The following is a 23,798-nucleotide window of genomic DNA, read 5'->3' as shown; positions in this document are numbered from 1 at the left end:
AAGTTTTTAAATAAAAAAAATCTCTCTATGGAAATATTTTTATATTGAGCTTAAGATTCTTATGATTTATCTGCTCCTCTCTCTCCTCTCCTCTTTTCTCCTCTCCTCTGCTCCTCTCCTCTGCTCTGCTCCTTTATAGAAAACAAAGTGTACTTAATAGAAAACAAAATGTACTTAACATACTGGTAGTTCTTAATTAATACTCAGCATTATTAAAATTGGTTTTGAACCTTACTTAGTTGGTAAACAATCTTTAAAATCATTAAATTTATTCATTATATAAACCATCTGTGTTATTAGGTTTAATTCACCTAGTTAAAATTAAATATTTGATTTAAATTTTTACTTTTTTTTGATTAAGGTACAAAATTTACATTTCGGCCACATTCCTCGTTCTATCTGGGTTTTATTAGAAGATGACCTAGTTGACTCTTGTAAACCAGGAGATGATGTAACAATTACAGGAATAATTTTACAAAGGTGGAAAAGTCTTTATAAAGATGTTAGTTAAATTTTTTTTATTTATTCAAAAGTATATGTTCTTCATAAACAAAAAATATTTTTCAAAATTTTTTAGAATAAATGTGATGTAGAGCTTGTTCTAAAAGCAAACCATGTTGTTATTGAAAATATTCAACATTGTTCCAGTTCAATGAATGACCAGCATCAGAAAGAATTTCATGAGTTTTGGTCTTTGTACCAATCATCACCATTAAGAGGGCGCAATGAAATCCTTAGATCTTTTTGTCCACAGGTTTATGGCCTATATCTTGTAAAATTAACTGTTGCATTAGTATTAGTTGGTGGAGTTCAACGACTGAAAAAGTCTGGAACTAAAATACGTGGAGAATCTCATTTGTTGTTGGTTGGTGATCCAGGTAAACTGTATTAAATTTAATAATTGTTTATTATATTGTTTTATTACGCAAACTGCTGATTTTTAAATTTAATATTAAAAAATTTTTTTTTTGTTGATTTTTAAATTGAAAAAAAAAATAATAAGTTTATGACTTATAACTATGAAGATTAGGGTTAATTAGATAATGGTTTTGTGATTTATGCCAAAAAACTACTTAGACCGCGTAAATATGGTTGTGTGATTTATGCCATTTATTATGAAAATGGTAAATATGTATGTATGTATGTATATATGTATGTATATATGTATTTATGTATGTATGCATGTATGTATGCATGTATGTATGTATTTAAAAATATATTAAATAAAATGTACTTAATTTTGTCACTTTTAAAGACAAAAATTTGTTAAGAGCAGTTTTTTACCACAAACAGTAAGTTTAGATGTCAAACTATAGGAATATATATATCGCTATAAATATACATTTGATGACATTTTTTGCATACCTAATTCCAAACCGTTTTTTTGAGACACAAAGTCATAAAAAACAATGCAAAATACAAAATATACAACCATTAACAAAATATAAAACCGTTAACAAATTTAACAAGATCCGGCGAATCAGATAGGAAAGCAATATAAGACAATATACAAGCAATATACATATATATATACAATATACATATATATACATATATATATATATATACAATGTTAAATATAATTAAACAGAAAGAGTCTATTTAATGTGAATAATCTGTTTGTTCATATTTGGTATTTGCCATTTTATATACATAATTTTCTTTAACTTGAGTTCAAAATTTATTTGAAGAAGAATCTAAAATTGAAAAATATTTATCGTACTATGTAACAGCAGTTTTTGTCAGCATGGAGATGTTTGAATATATGCAAGTTTTTGTTTCTCCAAATTAAAATCTCCAATTTTGAATAAAGTGAAAACTTTATGGAGATTTACAATGTCTTAACAATATAGTTCTCTTTTTAGTTAATTTCTTTATTAATTAACTTCTAAGTAGTCAAGTCTGATAATTTTCCAATGTAGGGAAGTTTGAAATAATTTATTAATAGTTGATGTTTTTATCCACAGTAATGATTACAGCTTGATTAGTATTAGAGATTTTCTCCATATCAGAGTTCTCAACTTTACTTATTAACCAAAATAGAAACATATTTATCTTTAGAAATTAAAAAAGTTTGTTTATATCAGATAGAAGACCATGTTTAGTGTTATTAATTTTAAACATCTGTCATTTAAGCATCTAGTAAAACTTACTTTGTATACTTGAGAAGTAAAACTATATAATGAGGTGTGAAAACCAGAATAGGTTTTCCATTGAAAAGTTGAAATTTGTATGGAAGGTTTTGATTTATATAAGTTAATGTCCAAAAGGAAATTTTGATTCTTCCTTTTTCTATGTGAACATTTTCTTTGTAATTGAGCTATGTCTACCATTGATGAAATGGAGAAAGGAGAAAAATTTCTAAAGGAAAAGAAAAATATCATCTATGTATTTAAAATGTTGGCTTTGTACTTGTTGGTTTTCAACCATTTTTCTTCAAAAACAACCATGAATAAAATAGCAAGAACAGGAGCTAATGGGGATCCTATGGCAACACCATCAATTTAGTTGGAGGTTTTCCCTTTAAAAAGGAAATTAAGTTGAGGCATAGCAAAAATAAATAGTTTTTTAAAATCTAATTTGTTAATTTTAAGATTCATTTTACTATCTAGAATGAGGTTAACAGCTATGTCAATAGTTTCTTGCAAAAGTATGTTTGTGAATAAATTTGTTATAATGTAAGAAACTCGAAATTGTTTGTGTATATTAGATTAGATAATATCTTTAGCAAAAGAAAAAGAGCATTTGGTGCAGAACTTTGACGGTAAACTCTTAGAGATCTTTACACTTAAATCTATCCGTTTTTGTCAACATCAAAATAAAACAAACAAGATATTGCAAAAGATTATTATGATTAAAAAACTTGAGAAGTAATCTTTTATCTCAATGGAAAAGATTGCTTAAAAATTTGGCAAGTTGATAATTATACATTCCAATTAATGCGACAATAGGTCTAAAATTTAATGGATTATCAGAAGAATTGAATTTGTGCATTTTTGGAAGCCCATAGATAAGAGCAGAATGCCCTTTACATTTTACAAAAACCCTTTACATTTCAATTTTTGCAAAAAGTTCCGTAGTTGTGATTCTCTGCTTAGAGTGATATCTTTTTGAAGTAATTTAAATTTATTCTTATCATTTATTATTTAAAAAATTCTTTTGTCATATACTTTTCTGTCTAATATAACCACACCATTTCCTTTATCTGGCTATAAGATAATAATATCTAAGCTGTTTTTAAGAAGCAAAAGTTCTGTTTTGAGTTTGCCTAAATCTTCAGTGCTCCTCAAATTAGCTTGAAGACAGCAGCTTATAGGTTCAAATGAAGAATATGTTTCAGTGCGTTTAGTATGTTTTGGTGGTAGAGTGTAATTTAGAATGTCTAGTTCTTTATAGGAAGGTTTATATAAAGACAAATTTGTAATGATATCAAAGATTTTAAATTTTACTTTGACAGTTGTTAAACTTCATAACTTTTTTCTTATGTGTTTTATGTTTAATTAGAATAAACCAATCAATTGATGATAAAAAAGATTTTATATTTGTTTCTAAAGATAAGATTTCTTTCCATATAATCAACTTTTCTTTGTTACACTTCATTATCACGCTTCAAAGGAGCCTTTTTCTTATATTTGCATTTTGAGTTGAGAAAGGGTTGTAACCAACTAAAAGTAGCCTCCTCGACTGTAGTGGCCTTCATGGCCTTGGGGAGATGATTTGAAATTTAAAATATATATATCAAACATAATTTATATGTCATGCGGTAGTGGTGTAATGGTAGAGTGCTCGCTTCATAAGCGAAAGGTTCTGCGTTCGATCTCCACCACATCCCTAATAGTACCCCACTCAACTTGTTTCACTGCGCACCTCTGAGAAGGTGAATTAACAACAACAACAAAAAATTATTCTAATTTTTGAAACAAATTTTTTTTCATAATTTTTATTAAAACATATATATAAAAAAATTTTTTATAAAATATAAATATTATTTTTATTTTTTTTATAAATTTGGTTCTTTTGAGACCTAACATGACTTTTTAAAAAAAATTTTCTTGATAGTATTTGGGACCTGTCTAATGTTCAAGGGTCTTGGACGATCCTTGAAAATATTTTTAATTTGAAATTTTTAAAACTAGTATTGTTTTATTAAATAGAACACATTTAGGGAGCAGAATATATATATATATATATATATATATATATATATATATATATATATATATATATATATATATATATATATATATGTATATAAAAGATTTATCTTTTCTTGTTAATTAAATATTTACATAAGATAAAATTAAAATGATTAAAATATTGCTGATGATTTAGGGTCACTTTTCTGTTTTTTGCAATATATACGGAAAATATGACATAGGCCAACTAAGATTTGATAACTTATCTTCATGATTTATGGTTGAAATTTAAAACACTTATTAACCAGTGTTTATTCTATCTTATTCCTAAGTCATCTAAGTGATTTTTTTACAAAAAGTTGATTTTTAATGCATTTATATTTTTAACTTTATATGCAAAATTTAATGCAAAATGTAATATTTTTTATAGATGATGTAAGTTATTAAAATTTCAACCTTTTATGCATATGAAAATTAAAAAAATATTTTATGTACCTCAGGCTATGTTTTCAAAGTTATCATGTTTTGCAACAATTTTTTTTAGTTTAGTATGTAAATTTATATTTACATTTTAAAGGATTTATATTAAAACAACTGTTAGCCGCAAGACAAATCTTGAAGTATAAGCTAGATTAAGTTATGTGAATTAGTGATGTATTTACATGAATTTATATAAATATGAATATATACAAATTTTCTCTATGAATAATCATACTAATATCATATTAGTTGTTAAATCTTTGTTTATCAAGTGCATTTATTTGTCAATAAATGTTGTTCTATATGTTGGTGTTATATTTATATTTGACAACTACAAGAAATGCATGTCAATAAAGAACTTGTTGCTGTGAAGTCCATGTTTTATCAGTCTGCAAATGAAGCACCATGAAGTCCATGTTCTATCAATCTGCAAATAAAGCACCCTGAAGTCTATGTTTTATCAATCTGCAAAAATAACACCCTGTTTAGTCTCTATTGGTGGTTAAGAATTTGACAACTTATTTTAAAGAATTTTTTTTTTAATATTATGGCTTAATTCTTATGTTGGTTTTCATGAAAAGGCATAGCACATGAGTGTAAAAATGGAAAGTACATGAAATTTCATTTTGAATTTGTTCCTTCTAAATCATCTGGATCTGTGTATGATATTAATTTATATTGTATGTATCAGGGTTCTTTGTCAGATTCTCAGGCTGGTTTATTTTTATCTAATAGTAAAGATTTGAGAACAAGTGAAATGTGTGCTGCTAAATGCGTTGAACATTCTTATACAGCAGAAGCCTTGCACTTATTAAGTAAGCAATTTGTCGACATTGGAAAACTACAGGCTTGATGGATAGCCAGTATAAAAAGTAATTTTTATGTATTTTATTTCTGAATTGATTGCATAACTGTGTAATCGAGGAACAGTTGCATCTAGTTAGGAAGTAAGAGTAAAAGCTGCATTTTTGCGTTTTGAAACGCTTGCACAGCAAAGTTCATACAAAACTTCAAGCTGCTAAGGTGAGAAAGTGTGTTGTGTGTTCTTAGCAAGGTAAAAATTTGTTATGCAGGTCTATTTTCAAAAAACCTATGTTTTGTTTGTGGTCATCAGATTTAATTTAGATATAAATTAAATCTGATAAATTAATTAAATTTTAAAGCTAACTTTTTAAATATCAATAAAATAAAAATTTATAAATGAGTTTATGAGTTTTAAACTGATATTTTTGTATGTTTATGTAATGCGTTATGTCTGTTTTTTAAATTTAGGTGCTAATTTGATTATTGGCTTTAGATTAAGTTGATTTCAATCTATCTCTACAGATAATTATTAGAGTAAATAATTTTTAGAGTTCGTTTCTGTTAAAAACCAGCGTAAACTTTAGCATTGCAGTTTGTTGCTCTTAAATCTTTAAGTAAATAGAATTTTTTGTTCAAATGGAATAGAAATTTATTAAAATTATAAAAGAAGTTGAGTATGAAACAATTTTTTTGTTTAATAGAATGACTAATTATTGAACAGTTTTTTTTTGAGTCTGTTCAACTAAGGTTTAAAGTAGAGTTTTTTGGCCTAATAATCTAAAAATGTTTATATTAAATAATCTAAAAATGTTTTAATTAAATATTTTTTATTTTATTTTATAAAAAAAAGTTTTCAGATTATTTTTGATAATAAGTAAAAGTTATTGAAATTCAGCTTAATTTTTTAAAATCAGTGTAATTATTGGAAATTCAAGGAAGGATTGAATTATTTTGTTAAAAGTCAAAAGCTGACAAATTTCATTAGAGTTTTTAATCTTTTTATAGATCAAAAACAAGAAGCCGGATGTCGTAAGCAAATGTGTTTTGTGAGTTTAGTATCATCTCTTAATACACAAGATTTTATACAAACGCAAGGACATCACAATCAGAATACCAGCTCAGATGAAATCCTTGAGAAATCCTTGCCATCTACTTCTCAAGCAGTAAGTACTGGAGCTACTACAAAAAGAGGAAGGAAAACCTTTATCACACTTGAGTTAGTTGGGGCTTTAGATGGATGTCAATTAAGCATTAGGGATTCTGTCTGTATACTTCAGACTGTAGTAGAAGCGCTAGATCTTAGCTGCAATGATTTCCCAATAAACAAGTTGTCAATTCAACACAATAACACAGAGTAAAAATGATCTATAAAATCAGATCTTCATAATAATATGCCTCTAATGGTGACCGTTCACTAGGACAGGAAATTAATACCTGGGCTGAAAATGAGAAATTCTATTGAAGAATGTCTACCAGCCCAATATACATCAATATTGTCACAAAACATTTTTGTAATATAACAAAGGAGAATTCTTGATTGTCAATTCCACAGTTCCTCTATTGTTCAATTGAAAAAGTTCTTTCTTCAAAGACAGTTTATTATACAGCTGAAAGAGCTTATAAAACTTGGGCAAGATTTTCATGGTTTAATTATTGCAAAGGACAGACAAAAGAAATTTTTGTTACGCTGTGTGCAAGATGCGGTAGCGGTGTAGTGGTAGAGCGCCTGCCTCATAAGCAAAAAGTTCTGAGTTTGAACCCCACCACGTCCCTGGTAGTATCGTGCTCAACTTGTTTCTCTGTGCAGTGGCTTTGTTCGTTGAGGTTCGTGAAGTTGAGGTTCGTGAAAACCATTATCACATCGTCGTAATGTTGCTTCTCTTTCTCTTTTCTACAAATACTATAATGGGCACTGCTCTAAAGAGCTAGCGTCTCTTGTGCCATCTACTAAAATTCATTCTCGTGTTACTTGTCATTCAATTAAGTCTTATCCTTTTTCTGTGACTGTTCCTAAGTGCTCCAAAAATGCTTATTTGTCTAGTTTTTTCCTCAAACATCAGTTCTTTGGAATTGGCTTCCTTCATCTTGCTTTCCTGATTCATATAATTTGCAATCCTTCAAGTTATCAATCTGTCAATCGTTATCTTGCTCTATAATCTTTATCTTTTCTCTTCCAGTAACTTCCAACTTTAATTAGTGGCTGCTTGCAGCCTTGTTGGAAGCGAAGATGTTTAAAAAAAAACAAAAAAAAAAACCCACGAAATTGATTGCAGAACATTGCCTACAAAAGTGACGTTTTAAGATATTTTTATCACTGCTGCAGATTACTAAATTTCAAAAAAAAATAAAAAAATAAAAAACACATCGAAATTATTTCCTGCACTCTAGATATAAATCACGAGCTGCTTTGTAATGATAAAACATGTCAGCCCAAATGTGTTGTTTCTGCTCTTAGAAAACCGTGGCTTTTGGGTGGTATACCACACATTAATTGCAGAAGTATTAGGTAACTGTTGATTTAAATAATGTTCATAGTTTATTACATAATTATTGATATAAAAATTTAAGCTAAATGACAAATAAAAATTTATTAAATTATTTTAGGGAAAATGTTTTCAAATTAATATATCATCAAAAGAAACTGGTATCATATCGTTCAAAAAAAACAGAAACACAAAAGCTGTATGAAAATAATTTTTTGACATTAGAAAAAGAATTGTTTGACATAGGGCACCCAAAACTTTATGAAATAAATGAAAAAGATAGAATTCGATCAAAAGATGCAAAAAAATGCGATATTTTATTTTAAGAAGACCAAAAAACTGCAAAAAAACATTTTGATAAAAAATGTCAAAATGTTTATTCCAACAGAGAGTTTTGCAAAAGGAAAGCCAAGGAGTTTGAGCAAAAGGAGGAATCTGCCACAAAAAACTCAAAGTTAAAACAATTTTTATCAAATAGCAATTGTATTAATGGAAATTAAGAGTTATTTTTGTTAGAAAATTTTGATAATGATGAATTTCAATATAATAACTATGATGAAATTGAAAAACAATCAACTAACATAAAACGAAATAAAGTGACAGTAACAGTAGATATTGATGAACTTATTAAAAAAACTTCAACATTTTGTGGGCATTTTGGAATTTCTGTTGGAGTACAGACAGGATTATTAGCATTATTTTTAAGATGTGGAAATATCTTAATGAAGTAAAACTTTCAAAGACAAAAGTAGAAAAAATAAGAAAAGACTTATATTTAAGTGAATCAGAATTAATTAAGGAAAAAATAAAAGAAAGATGTAAAAATAGTAATTTAATTTGTAATTGAAAGCTTTATAATTGGAATTTGTGCTGATACAACAGCATGTAACACTGGTTGTAATAATGGTTGTATAAGTATTTTAGAAGAACTTTTAAATCGACCTCTGTTAAGGCTTCTTTGTAGAAAACATTTTCAAGAACGACATATTTTACATGCAATAAATTCAATCACTAAAATAGAAAGCAAAGGTCCATCAAAATCTATATATATACGAGATTTAAAACTGCTTGGCCAATGCATCATGAAAATGTTCAAAAAAATATGGATCAGTTATCAAGGTTTCCATGGTGCGAAGTTAGTTGAACTCCATTAGAAGATATGGCTAAAAAAAGTTTATCTTTTTGCAAAAAAGCTTTGGAACTTCATACTTTCCCCAGAAATGATTATAAACATCTGTGACAATATGTCATTGTTTTTCTGAAAGGAAGGGAGGCAGTTCCTGGATTTATTATACACAAACTAACTGCTGAACATGAAGCTAGATTTATGGCAGATGCTTTATGCATTTTGGCAATGAAACTTACTCAACCAATCATAAAGTTTTTAACCCTAGAGGAAGAAACAGTATTTTCAAAGGCTGCAATATATGTAGCTTCAATTCATGCAAAAAAATTTCTTCAATTAAGTCAAATTGTTTCTGCTGCTCATAATGATTTGTGTACAGTTAAAGAGATGATAAAAATGAAAGATTTTGATGCTGATGTTCCTCAAGCTTTTATTTCAAGCTGTCTTAGACACAGTTATTATCTTTCTGAAGAAACAGTTGTCTTTGTTTATTTGATAAAAGTCTTGACAATAAACTTAAAGAAAAAGTTGCTCAGCAGCTGTTAAAATCAAATAAACCTGAAATCTTTAAACTTAAAAAGTTTAAGCCTGTAGAAATAAATGAAAATTCAGAACTTAATGATTACATTGATCAAAACTCATGGCTGTTATTTAAAATAGTTCCTTATTTATCAAAGTGGTTAAAAAGTCCACCTGATTTGTGGACTGATGATTCTGATTATAAAAAAATGCAAAGGTTTATAAAGAGATTAGTCTGTGTCAATGACTGTTGTGAAAGAGCTATTAAATTGGTAAAAGACTTTATTGATTCAACAATTAAAGAGGAAAAGTTACAAGATATTTTACTGGTTTTGAAGGAACACAGAGTTAATTTTCCATTTTATAAGTGTAACTGGTCCAAAGAAATTCTTAATAAGTTGTAAGAAAAGTTTAACTTTTTATAAGAAAAATTTTTTATGTATACTATTTACAAAACGTGGTTGTAAAACCTTTAGTCAATGTCTTTTACATTTTTAACAGTTTACTTTTATTTTTTTATCTTTATTAAGTGCAATATTTGGATTCCTTATTTAACAAACTTCTTAAATGCAAATTTCATTAAGTTTTTTAATAAATATTTAGGAGTATTTAGATAAATATACAATTAAAACATAGTAAAAACCAGGTCTTTAAAAGAAACCAGGTCATGTTTCAAAATGTGTTATCTCGAGAAATTTTAAATATTTTGAGCTCAAATTTTATACGAACCTGCCTAATAGTAGAGTCAGCTCACACAAAAAAAATTTATTAGTTTTGTTGGTCCTTGATCCAATTAAGATAGCAATTTAACGAATAATTGGTCAGAAATGACTTTTTTTTAAATATTCAAACCCTCAGAGAGGTCAGGAAAATTGAAATATTTTTATAACTTTTTTTGGAATTGTCTTGTATATCAACCTAGAATGGGAAAATAAAGTGGCAAAGTTACAGTTTTTCCGACCCCTAAAAACGGACCTGCCTAACATATATATATATATATAATATATATATATATATATATATATATATATATATATATATATATATATATATATATATATATATATATATATATACACACACACATTTTTATAAATATATATATACATTTTATATATGTATATATATATATACATTTTATATATATATATATATATATAAATGTATATATATATATATATCAAGCCTTCTCAGGAAAGGCATGAGGTCGCACACCTTATAAGACCACGCACACAGTATTTTGTTTTGACAACTTAGCCAAGGCACTTTGCATGTTTCAAGTAAGCCCATTTAAAAATGCACTGAATAAACAAATATAAACTTAACTAAAGTAAACAGACTATAAACTGGAAAGAGAAATAAAAACTAAAAAAAAAAACTAGATTATAATAATAAAAATCCAAACGAATAATAAAATGAATGAAAAAAAAAACAAAACAGAAAAAGTAAAAGCATAAAATTAAGATATTTTTATTTTAATTTAAAAGTGTTTCACTATGAAGAATTTAGAAAAATTTTAAATTTCAAAGTTATTTAATCAAGCTTAATTACTTCCAAACTTATTCATTTAAAAATTTGAAACTATGATATTAGCCAAGTTGTGAAAAAAAAAATTTATATTTACACACACACACACACACACACACACACACACACACACACACACACACACACACACACACACACACACACACACACACACACACACACACACACACACACGAAGGCACAACAAAATTTCTTTAAAGATACATTTCCTCATCCGCAAGTTGAATCAAAACATAATGAGCCATCGAGTTGAAACAGACATTGTGAGTGAGCAAGTAATATTAGCTTTGCTTTAACAATGTGATAGTTTTTCACAAACTTGATGATTTTCTCAGCTTCTTTGATGGTCTTTGAACTTTTAACAGTTCTCAAAATGTCCTTAATGAGAAGATTCATATTGTGTGCTGCACAGCCATACCTCGAGATATGTAGAAAATTTTCTTCAATTAATTTCCAAGCAACTATCATTACTGGAGCGTTGTCAGTAATAATGCTTCTGAACTTTGTGGACAGAGAGTCTTGATTACTTCAATGATGGCACCAGCAACAGCTGCAGTGAATTATGCCCGATGTGTTGATTGAAGTATAGAAAAATGGTTTTGTATTTGATGCTTTGATACAAAAATTCATTATATGATCGCCACCGATATTTGTCCAACCATCACTGATGAACATTAAATTTTCAGATGATTCAAGAGTTTCTTCCAATTTAGCAGAGGATTCTGCTTACTTTTTGTCAAGAAAGAACCTTTAACTTTTTTTTATTAACTTTCAACTCTTATAGTGGTTGCTTGCAGCCTTGTTGGAAGTGATGATGTAAAAAAAAAAAAAAAAAAAAAAATCCTGACAGCGTTTTTGTACACAATATTGATGATGCATTTGATGGAGTAAGTGCTTTGATATTAAATCCTTAAACACTTCAGATTCAAATGAGACGAGGAGATATTCCAGTTCGGAAAAATAAATTTGCTAATTTCATATTGATTTCTTTTTTTAATTCTTCAGGATTATTCACATTGTCGACTACTTCGTATGTTTCAGCTGAAACTATGATGTCGTAGTTAAAGTTGATTGATTATTGGCTTTTTGTTTTGCAAACAATCATTTCCATCTTCACTAGCATTTGGACATGATGTTTGTTTATGGGCTGCGACATGATCTTTGGCCCATTGAACAGTCTTTTTGCAGGCAATTCAAGTTTCAGTTTTCTTTACTGTATTAAAATTTTGCAAATATCTATTTATTGTCAAGTTACCATTTTCTTTCTGTTTGAGGAAAAACCTCTAATTAACCTATAATTTTTTCAGTTTTTTATTGTAATACTTATTTATCTCTTTAATTAAAGTTAAATAAAATTATCTCTATAATAAATCCCTTTAAGTTATTAATTATAAAGATGTATTAATTAAAGAGATTTAATAGTATAAATAGAATAATAATATTTAATAGTATTAAATATTTTAATAGTAAATAATTATTTTAATAGTATTAAAGAGATTTGATAGTATTTAATAGTGGCATTAAAAGTTGTTAACTTTTAATTCCAATATTCAAACTGATGATTTTTTTGTTCCAAAACCACATAATTTTGGACAAAATTTTATGAAAACTAGAATTAAAATTTGCTTTTTTGTCTGTCTGTCTAGTCAAAGCAATTTAATGGTTTTTAATGATTTAGATTTTTAATGATTTTTAATGATTTAAAAAAAGTTATGGGCATAATTATGCAAATGAATGCACACAATTTAAGCGAATATCTGAGCATACAAATTTTTCCAAACCCTATAAAATGATATGAAATATTAACAACATATTATTATAACTATTTTCAACATATCATTTATAATTGATTATTAATAGTGATATGAAATAGTAATAACATACAAGTATTATTTATTATTCCTAATAGTGATATGAAATAGTAATATCATTATATTATTTTTTTGTACGACAGGAAAACTCTACAGCTAACATAGCAATAACAAGTTTTTTCTGAAAGAAAAGTAAATATACATCATATATGAAAAAAAAAGTTCATATATTTATAACTTTTTACTTTTTTATTTTATTAATGGAATACTAAAAATATTGTAATACAATAAATGTTGTAACCAAAATGTTGTTAAAAAAATAGGCGTATAAACTTTTTAATTGGTTTCCATTCTACTTTCTTCTCAACCCAAATGTTATTCATGATTATTTTATTCTTTTACATGTTAGTTTGACAATTTCCTATAAACAATTTAACTACCAATTTAGACACATTTAAAGTCTTTCAAGATTTTTTTAAGATCTAAAAGTTAAGATACACAGAAATGTTAATATGGAAAGTTAAGATACACAGAGATTAAAAAATACACAGATGATTGAAATGATTAAGATGATTAAGATGGATTGAAAAGTAGTAAGTAAAGCAACAAATGTACGATGACTCCAGTAACATGATCAGTAACAGAGAAATAACATTAAGATTAAAAATTTTAAAGAATTACATCAGAAAAAAATTTAAAGAATTACTCTGAAAACTACTTAAATTACTCTAATTTTGCTCTATTTTGCTCTAAATTCTTGGCTCTGAACTTAAAACTCATATCAGATAACCTTAATCACTTACCTCATTATATATATATATATATATATATATATATATATATATATATATATATATATATATATGTATATATATGCATATATATAAACATATGCATACATATATATATATGTATGCATATATATATATATATGCATATATATATATATGCATATATATAAACATATACATACATATATATATATATATATATGTATGTATATGTATATATGTATATATATGTATGTATATATATATATATATATATATATATATATATATATATATATATATATATATATATATATATATATATATATATATATATATGTAATGAGGTATATATATATATATAATGAGGTATATATATATATATGTATATATATATATATATATATATATATATATATATATATATATATATATATATATATATATATATATATATATATATATATATATATATATATATATATATATATAATGAGGTAAGTGATTAAGGTTATCTGATATGAGTTTTAAGTTTGTATGTATGTATGTATATGTATATGCAGTACGACTATTTTTGCAAACAGTGATATATTTTGTAATTTAAAATTGGCTATTTGATTTATTTTAGTAGAAGTTTATGTTTATATTACTTTATAGGTACAGGAAAATCTCAGTTTTTAAAATATGCAACAAAGTTGATGAAGCGTTCAGTTTTAACTACTGGAGTTGGCTCAACAAATGCAGGTTTAACTGTTACTGCTGTAAAAGATTGTGGTGAATGGCATCTTGAAGCTGGTGCACTGGTACTCGCAGATGGGGGTGTTTGTTGTATAGACGAGTTCAATAGTATTCGTGATAATGATAGAGCAAGTATTATTTTAATTCTCATTTTATTAAATAAAAAATTAATAACAAATTTAAATATATATATATAACAATAAAAATATTAACAATAACAAGTATTATTAGATGATTTTTTTACATTAAAAAAGTTTTTTTAATGTAAAACATTTTATAATAAAAAAACATAACATTTTATCAGAAAAATTTTTATCTAAAATTTGGTCGAATTTAATTTTGTGCATTTAAAAAAGATTTTTTTAAATAGGATGAAAATTATCATTTTTTAGTCAGTTTTATATTATGTATGTAATATAATCTTAATGATTATATTAAGATAGTACTATACAATTAAAAGATTTAGATGGTTTTCGATCTTCTCGCTTTATGGCTGACTTGCTAACTACTGTGATTGAAATGTTTTATCATGCATTAGATGGAGGTTTTTTAAATTCTAAATTTTAACTCCAACAAAACTCTGTTATTTACTGCAAACAACTATCAGAATGCTGTCAACATTCTTATATTAATGAATGGTAACCCTCTCACTGAGTCCTCTTCTTTATGTCTTCTTGGATTATTGTTTACTACTGATCCTTTCATGGAACCCATATATACAAATCAATTGCTAAATTAGCATCAGGTTGCTTCTCTTTATTGTGCTCATCATTTTCTTACTCCTGAATCCATTTTCTACCTCTAAAAATCTCCTATTTGTCCCTGTATGAAATACTGTTGCCATATTTGGGCTGATTTTTCTAATTATGCTCTTTTTCTTTAAGACACGGTTCAAAAACGCATTGTAAATGTAATTAGACCCGTTCTATTTGCTTATCTTGAGCCTCTCTCCCATTGCCGTAAAGTTACATCTCTTTCTCTTTGCTACAAATACTATCATGATTGCTGTTCAAAGAAGTAGTGTTGCAAAGGTAAAATTTACTGCCTGGTAAATTTTGAATTTTTTTTATACTTATTTTTACTATTCTTTTAAAAAAAATTTTTTAAAGGAAAATTTACCCTCTCCGATTTAAAATTTACTGGTAAACTTACCAGTAAATTTTGAATCAAATTATATCAGAAAGTTTACATCACTACAAAGGCGCTATCATCTCTAGTTCCATCAACTAAAACTCATTCTTGCTTGACTTGTAATTCAGCTAAGTCTCATTTGTTTACTGTATCTGTCCCTGCATGCTCTAATAACTTTTATTCATCCAGTTTTTTCCCCACACTTCGACCCATTGGGGCTTTCTCCCATTTTCATGTTTTCCTGACTCATACAACCTACAACATTTTAAGTCTTCTGTCAACTGTTTTCTTGCTCTATAACTCAATTTTTTTTTCTAGTAACTCTTAACTTAATAGTGGTTGCTTGCAGCCTTGCTTGGAGTGAATCAGAATACAAAATAAATAAAAAGTAGTCAAACACTAAGAGTTCAATTGAAAACCTAAAACTTCAAGGATGTGAACCATTAAGGATCAGTCACAAAGCTATTAGTTGTTAATGTACAAGACCCAACTATCTTTTCTGGATATTGGGTTCTTCCTCCTACTATCTAATATGGTATACCATACAGTTCTGTAGTTTGCTTGCCACTCAGTTTGCCAGCTTTAACTTTTGCAATGGCTTTTTCCATAAGCTCTTTACTATAGTTGTAGCATAGAGGCATTGTTATTGATAATTGATGACTTTATTAAATTTTATTGATTAAAAGACCTACATGACCTGAGCAATAATTTACCAAAACAGGAGGAGGAGAAATAATATTAATTATCCAATCAAAGCACATCTTTATTTAATATAAATAGGTGATAAAATTCCCCCATTTAGTGTTTTTGGAAAAACGTTGGAACCAATCAAAATTAGAAAGAAGCAACACAATACACAAACTTTGAAAAATTTCCTTCATTTTGGTCTTTTGAATTTTTGACCGAAATAGATAATTAGATTTTTAAGAGAATTTTAAGTTTCCTGTTTTTTTGAAGATTATTTTTGTTAATTAATTTTCATATTAAGTCTTCAAAATTAAAGTATTTTTAAACATAGATTGATAAGAAATTTTTCTTTTAATCGAAAAAATTCCTGAATAAAGTTATAGTAATAAAAGTAGAAATTAGTGGTGAAATTTCTAAAGTGGCGAAATTATCCTTTTTTACTCTAATACAATTTTTCTAGGGGTTATATATACCTTTATTATTAAGAAATATATTAAAAAGTCTTAAAAAACAAACAAATACTAAATGGAAAGTGTTCTTGTGTCTTAAATATGAAAAAGTATGTTCTTGTGTCTTAAATATATGAAAAAATATGTTCTTGTGTCTTAAATATGAGAAATATGTTTTTGTGTCTTAAATATGAAAATATTCAAAACTGTCAAAAAAACAAAAAACAACTAACAAAACAAAAACATCAAAAACTAGAACTCTATTATATTTCTCTACGATGGTTACCAAAATTAAGTATTCAATTAAAAAATATATTTAAAAATGTGTAGTATATTTCAGTTTTCAAATCACCAAAAAACCATCAACAGTTGATAACTAAAAAAAACAAGCCTCGTCTTCCCAAAAACTCTTATCCTGGACTCTACAAACTAGACTGTTCATGTGAAAAATTTTATGTAGGTGAAATAAAGCTGTCCTTGGTCATGTTTTGTTTCTTATCTATATTAATGATCTTCCTGACAACCATACATCTAAAGTAGCTTTTTCAATGACTCAACTTTATACTTCTGACTTGACAAAAAGTCTTCTCTTTTTGATCGCAGTACAGCCAATCCTGAATCTGATCTCATTTTTGTAGCAGATTGATCGCAGTACAGGCAGCCAATCCTGAATCTGACCTCATTTTTGTAGCAAATTGGGGCTCACAGTGGCTTGTAAATTTTAACTCAAATTTAAAAAATTATTTAATAATTTTTTGAATTTAACAAAAAATAATGATTTATACTAAAACTTATTAGAAGTAATAAAAACAATTAAGTGAAACAAAATTAATTTTAATCTCAATTATTTTAAAAACAAAGCAACAAAACCATTTACAAGAACAGATGTTAAAATTAATGTTAAAAGAAAGACTTTTTAAGGTCTAGTATACCTCTCCACTATGGGATAAAATAATAAAAATTAATCACAATTTTTTTATTTTCAATTTAGATATGATTTTTTATTAACTAGGGATTATAGAAATTTGTAGCTAAACGAACTTTGAAAATATCTCTCACGGTATTGATATTGTAGGTTATCGAAATTGATATTTATTAATTTAAAAAAAAAAAATTCTGATATATCTTGCAAAGAATTTGCGCAAACAAGTAGAAACTTTTCCCACAACACATATTTAATAGTTACGAATGTGATACTTAGCAATTGATTGCAACTGATCAGATCTATATTTCTCCACGTATAAAACATTTTAAAGAAATATTTAGAGATATGGAATTTGGGGCTATTACCATATTTTTGGCCTTACAAGACCCCCATTTTTTATAGTATCATAAAGTATCAATTATTTTTTTTGTACCAAATGAAAGGTGAATACTCCGGGTTTCAAAAAGGTTAAGGTTATATACCCCTCAAAATCTCCGTTTGAGAGTTATAGAATTTCAAACAGAATGATGGAACTTCACAAAAACGTCTAGTACATGCAGGTGATCATCTTTATAATTTGCATTAAATATTATTTCTGAAAGCTTACATGCACAAAATATTTATTTAAGTATAACTGGTTTTAAAGTAAAATTAAGTCATTATGCGTTTAGGGTAGAATTCTTGGTAACATTTGCGTATGTAGTCACGCGCATAGTAAAAGTCAATTAGTATAAGTAAGCAGTAAATTACTTGTGACATTTATTATCACTTAAATTCATCTAAACCGATTTTATTAAAGGATCATATAATTAATTTTTATTGCGCATTTCGTAAAAGTCATTAATGATGACCAAAAATAGTGAAAATACAGCAGCAATCAGTTTGTTAAAATTTGAGTTTGGAAAAATGGTATTTAAAGAAAATTTTAAAATCAGTTTTTCAAAATGCATTACAAGGATTGAATCATTTTACAATAAAAAAATAACTGAAAGTGGAATTACTGCATTAAAAGAAGATTTGAATAATCTTAAAAGTAATTTCTCATGACATTGGGGATTAAGGAATTATGATTCTACAAATCTAATGCGTCATCATCCCACTTACTTTGAACAATTTGTGATCTCTCCTGAGTATTTTGTTCAACCATGCCAAACATCACCATTAAAAAAAAGAGGTGACCATCAAAATCATTAGAAGAATTGTGTGAAAAGAGGCAAAATCAGGCGGCAACTTAAATAGCCAAAGATTCTGAAGACTGCATTAATGTATTACTAAAACATCACATAGAAAAGATGTAAATTCGTGAAACAAATGATTAAGATAGTCATCGATAATATTGATAATGCAGAGGTGCTTCTTAGTAAAATCAGTACACAGAAACCAATTAAGATGACGCCAGATGTGGCATTAAATCTTCTTATTGATAATTCATTATCAAAAAATACATACCAAAATTTACGAGTTGAAATGAAAAGTAGAAATACCAACATTCTTCCAACATATTTTGAAGTCTCTCAAACAAAGAAGAAATTGTGTGACAAGATAGTGATTTTATTGAAGTTGATTCCAGATGAAATTCAATCATCTGATGTGAAAGCGTCAACTTCAATAAAATCACTATCTTGTCACAGAATTTCAAGGATTGTGCTATTAGAAGAAGATCAAAAGTGTTATTGATGCTGAAACGATCTTTGCATACGGTGCTGATGGAACAACTGGTCAAATTGACCACTCATTATTTACAGTTACCATGATACCATTACAGCTAAGAAGTAAGTTAGATAGAGAAATTTTATGGAAAAATCCTACTCCTCAATCTTTTCAATTTGTGCGCCCCCTGTCTCTGGAATTTACTAAAGAAACAATGAAACATGTTAAGGTAACCTTCCAACAAATTGAAGAGGACATCAAAAACTTGGCTCCATATCAAACAAATACTGGAGAAGAGTTGCAAATTAATATATCATTGTTGTTCTTTCCGACTTTAATTAATGGGAAAAATTTTAAATTTTTTACTTGGCAATAAATCTTTCCAAAGCTGCCCCATTTGTAAATCAACACCAAAACATTTTAACAACTTGCTAAACTTAGATAATGATAAATTCAAGCCAAAAGGCGATTCGTCCTTTATTTATGGTTGCCAGCCTTTGCATGCTTACCATCAACACTCTCAATTGGTTGCATAATTTATCATACAGAAAAAAGTTAAAATTATGGCAATTTAAAGGTGAGGAAAATAAAAAAGCTTTAGCTGAAGAGAAGTACAGAGTTCGACATAAAGTAGAGGGCTTCTTTAAGATCAAAATTGATAGACCTTGTCAAGGCGGACAGGGAAATACAACAACTGGTAATTTATGTCAGACACTTTTCAGTAAACCTCATGACCTCGCTAAAATTTTAGAACTAGATGATGAACTTGTATCAAATTTAAGCACCATTCTTGCGGCCCTTAATTATCACGAACATTTGGACTTTGAAAAATTTGGGTCCTTCTGCCATGATACATAATCCTTATTTATTAGTAAGTATAAATGGTTCAACATGCCTGCCTTTCTTCATAAAATTCTTTGTCATTCAAATAACATTATTATGACACTACCATTGTCACCTGGATTTTTTTTAGTGAAGAGGGAGCTGAATCTTGTAATAAGTACTATAGGCAGAATTGATGGCACAGTGAGGCTCATTTAAGTGATAAAAAATGTTGAGAAATAATTTTTTTTGGCAAAATCTTATTAGGTGAAAATGTTACAAACTCATTAAATAACTCAAATCCCATATATTTCAAATTTTATGTGACAGTTCTTCTTCCAAGAAAATTATAAAAAAAAGTTATGCAACCCTCGGAATTAGGAAAATTGAGGTCAGCAGTTATTTGTCGACCTCAATCTTTTAAGGGTCAACAAATAAAATTTAATACAAAGGTCTTACCATAAAACATGGAAATGATGGCGACAATTTTTTGCCGACCTCAAACATTTTTGGGTTGGCAGTTAGGTTGGCATTGCCAAATGCCGAACCTAATTTCGTCGATTGGTTATGTGATGAAAACATCACAAAAAAGTGTCCTAAATTTGATGTACTTTAGTTACAAGAGCCGTTAACAGAAATACAGAGTAGGGCTGGCCAAGTTACAACTTTTTTTAGATTCAAGTGTTTGGCCTTATAAAGACATTTTCTAAATAATCTAAAATTATATCCTTAAAATTTTTATTAAATTAAAAAAGTTGAGCAATCTTAGCGTGAAGTAGTATGTAAAGGTTCTCTTTACAATCATTCTCCTCACAACATTTACTGTGGTGTTTCCAGGCATTGTATTACAAATTCAGGACTCAATTATTTGATATGTAAAATAACAAAAAAGCTTTGTAGATACATTAAGAAAGAAATTGCTCACTATCAAACCTTAGTTTGACTTTTAAATTATATTTTAGCAATATTTGCTTGCAAAATATGGTTTATATTTATAAAAAAATTCAAATTTTATATATAAAATGTTCTTTACACAGTGTTTTAGTTTATGGGTTATAATAATCAAATATTTTTAAAATAGAAAACTATCCTGAATAATTTGGAATACTGAAGTGTAACCTTAAAACGCTATTTAAAAACCTTTGAAATAACTTTTGTTGTTTGATAAATACAAGGTTTCAAAACGATTTTTTCATTTATTATTTCAAAATCATTTTACCACGTGATGCAATGACCAACTCAAAGTTTATTATAAATTTTTATTTACTTATTATATGCACAATAATCACTAAATTAGATTTCAAACAAAAAATCATTTCACTGTAATAATATTCAGACATAAAACTCCTTCAATGCTTTAAGCTTAGAATTTTTGCAACAATATGATGTGATTTCTTTCTAAAAACAATACAAAAAGCCTTGCAAACAAGTTGTACAGGTCTCTCAACACTTTGAATGGAAAAAAAGATATGTAAGGTGGAATTTTTTTCCAGAAAAAACTTTTCTACTATCTCAACATCAGTAAAATTTTAAAAATCTTGTTGCTAGTTCATTTTTGTCTTGATTAAAAATATTTATGAGCTCATACTATATACAAGCATTAGTTTTAATTTCTGGAATTTTATTGATTCGAATTGATTCGAAGGGTTATCAAATTCTTTACAATTTCTCCTCAAAGCTATTGATTTTACATTTTTTTTCCTCTTTTTTTCTGAAAAAAAAAACTTTGAGTCCTTTTTTTTCCTGTCTATTTTGGATTTATTTAAAACTAAGTTTGATGGTGATTTAATCTCTGAACCAGATTCTAATAATTCCATTAATTAGTAAATTAAATGTTTCTTGTTGCTGTCATTGTTTAAAATATTTATCTTTAATTTTATGTTTCTTTAAATTTTGTTTCTTAAACATTCATGAACCAAGTTAAAATGATTCTTTTAGACCAACCTTTTATCTTTGGTCTTTTGAGTATAATCTATCTTCTTCAGTAATCTAAATATTAAATGATAACAATTCCATATGAAGTTCATAGTAATATACTAAATCATACTACTTGAACAAAACTTGTGTTGCTAGTAATACACTAATGTCTATTTTATTAAAAAATATTTTTAATTTATTTTATCTAATGATTATTTAAAAAAAACTTTTTATCTGGTTTACATTTGCATTGAATATCAGAACAACTTTTTTTTTTACTCTTGATATTTTTATGATCACAGAAAGCAATATTCAGATCAATAGAGTAGGATCTGATATCAAAAAGTCTATCTATTTATTTTAAATGGTTTCTGTTGCTACTTTACATTTACTTCTATTTATTAATCTGAATATATTTAGAAAAACTCAGATTTTTTTTCTACACAATAACTGGACATTATTTTTTCTGCTATTAGTTTTACAGTTATACAGTAACTTGGATAACTTTTGTTCAGAAAATAAAGTTATTGAATAATCTGTCTGTGAGTAGGTGTATTTAAAATCTGTCTGTGAGTAGGTGTATTTAAAAGAGTATTAAGACTTCCACTAAACTTGGTTTTTGTCTTTACATTTTTTACGCTTGTTTGACATCAAAATGTAAATGGTAAAAATTACAAGGTTTTTTTAATTATTTGTATTTAAAATCATTTTAACTTATCTTAACTTAAACTTTCTTAAAATAAAAAAGGTTTAACCAAACACATTTATTCAATAAATAAATAAATCTCTATATTACCAAACTTCTGATTCTAAAGTCTACCTGCCTTAGTGTCTTCGTGGCGCAATAAAAAATGGAATTCATGGTGCTCAGTTTTCTTTTCAGATATATCTTTTCTTTTCAGATATATCAGTATTTTATAATTTTTAAAAATTGTTTTGTCTGAATTCTTATTGTGTTCTTTATAATAGAATAACACTAGATTTAAAAATTTTTGAACAAAAAATATTTTTAGAGGTGTAAATTATGTGAAGGTTTTAAAAATCATATTTGTTTTATAAAAAATATATAAGGGAAAAAGTAACAATTTAAAGTATAAGTTTTTATATTTAATAATTTATAAACATTATACAAAACAGTTATTGTTTCAAAATTTTTATATAATTTCGCTACTTTGAGTACCAGGTTGATTGACTTTTAAAGAACTTTTTTTACATATATATTAGGGACCCTTTATATTTTCAAGGGTCTTGTGGCACTTCTAAAAAATATTTTTTGTAAAAAAAAATATTTTTAAATATGTGTTCTATAAAATAAAATAACACTGAGTTTGAAAAAAAATACTTATTTAAATTAAGTGTTATTTTATTATATAAAACACATTTGGAGCTTAGACAAGCTAATTTTTAAAAGTTGTTATTTTTTGATGCACCCTGATATATTGTTTTCTACACTTATGCAAAAATATAGTTTTATTTATTCCAATAATTTCATTTATTACAATAATTTATTTTGCATGTTATCAACAGTATTTGCAGAATTGTTTTATAAAATTTTAAATTTCAAGATATTTACTGTCTAAATTTTAAATTGATATTATTTCCCCTAAAAAAAATACTCAGAGTTAATAGTTAGTGGGTAATAATAATTTCTTTACCTATATGTATGTTTATTGATCATGATACAATTATTTGCATGGTTTAAAACTATAAAATTAGTTCTTTTAAAATAAACATAAAATTTTTTCCTGATCTGTTTAAAAGAAATTTTAAATTTATTTTTTAAACTTCTGCGATTTCAGCAA

At 26.7% G+C, this 23,798-nt stretch overlaps 1 protein-coding gene across 1 annotated transcript in view; it reads left to right on the top strand.

Moving 5' to 3' along the window:
* LOC105843323 (DNA helicase MCM9) overlaps window positions 1-23,798 on the top strand; it is a 63,065-nt gene that overhangs the window by 10,293 nt on the left and 28,974 nt on the right. The window contains exons 3-5 of the mRNA XM_065805224.1: window positions 362-502; window positions 578-878; window positions 14,335-14,547. Coding sequence (XP_065661296.1) covers window positions 362-502; window positions 578-878; window positions 14,335-14,547 — 655 coding nt within the window. The remainder of the gene's footprint in view (window positions 1-361; window positions 503-577; window positions 879-14,334; window positions 14,548-23,798) is intronic.

Source organism: Hydra vulgaris, chromosome 09, assembly GCF_038396675.1.
Source record: "Hydra vulgaris chromosome 09, alternate assembly HydraT2T_AEP".
In the NCBI taxonomy this organism is placed as follows: domain Eukaryota; kingdom Metazoa; phylum Cnidaria; class Hydrozoa; order Anthoathecata; family Hydridae; genus Hydra; species Hydra vulgaris.
The sequence above is the reverse complement of the archived record's forward strand: the minus strand, read 5'-3'. Positions and strand labels throughout refer to the sequence as shown.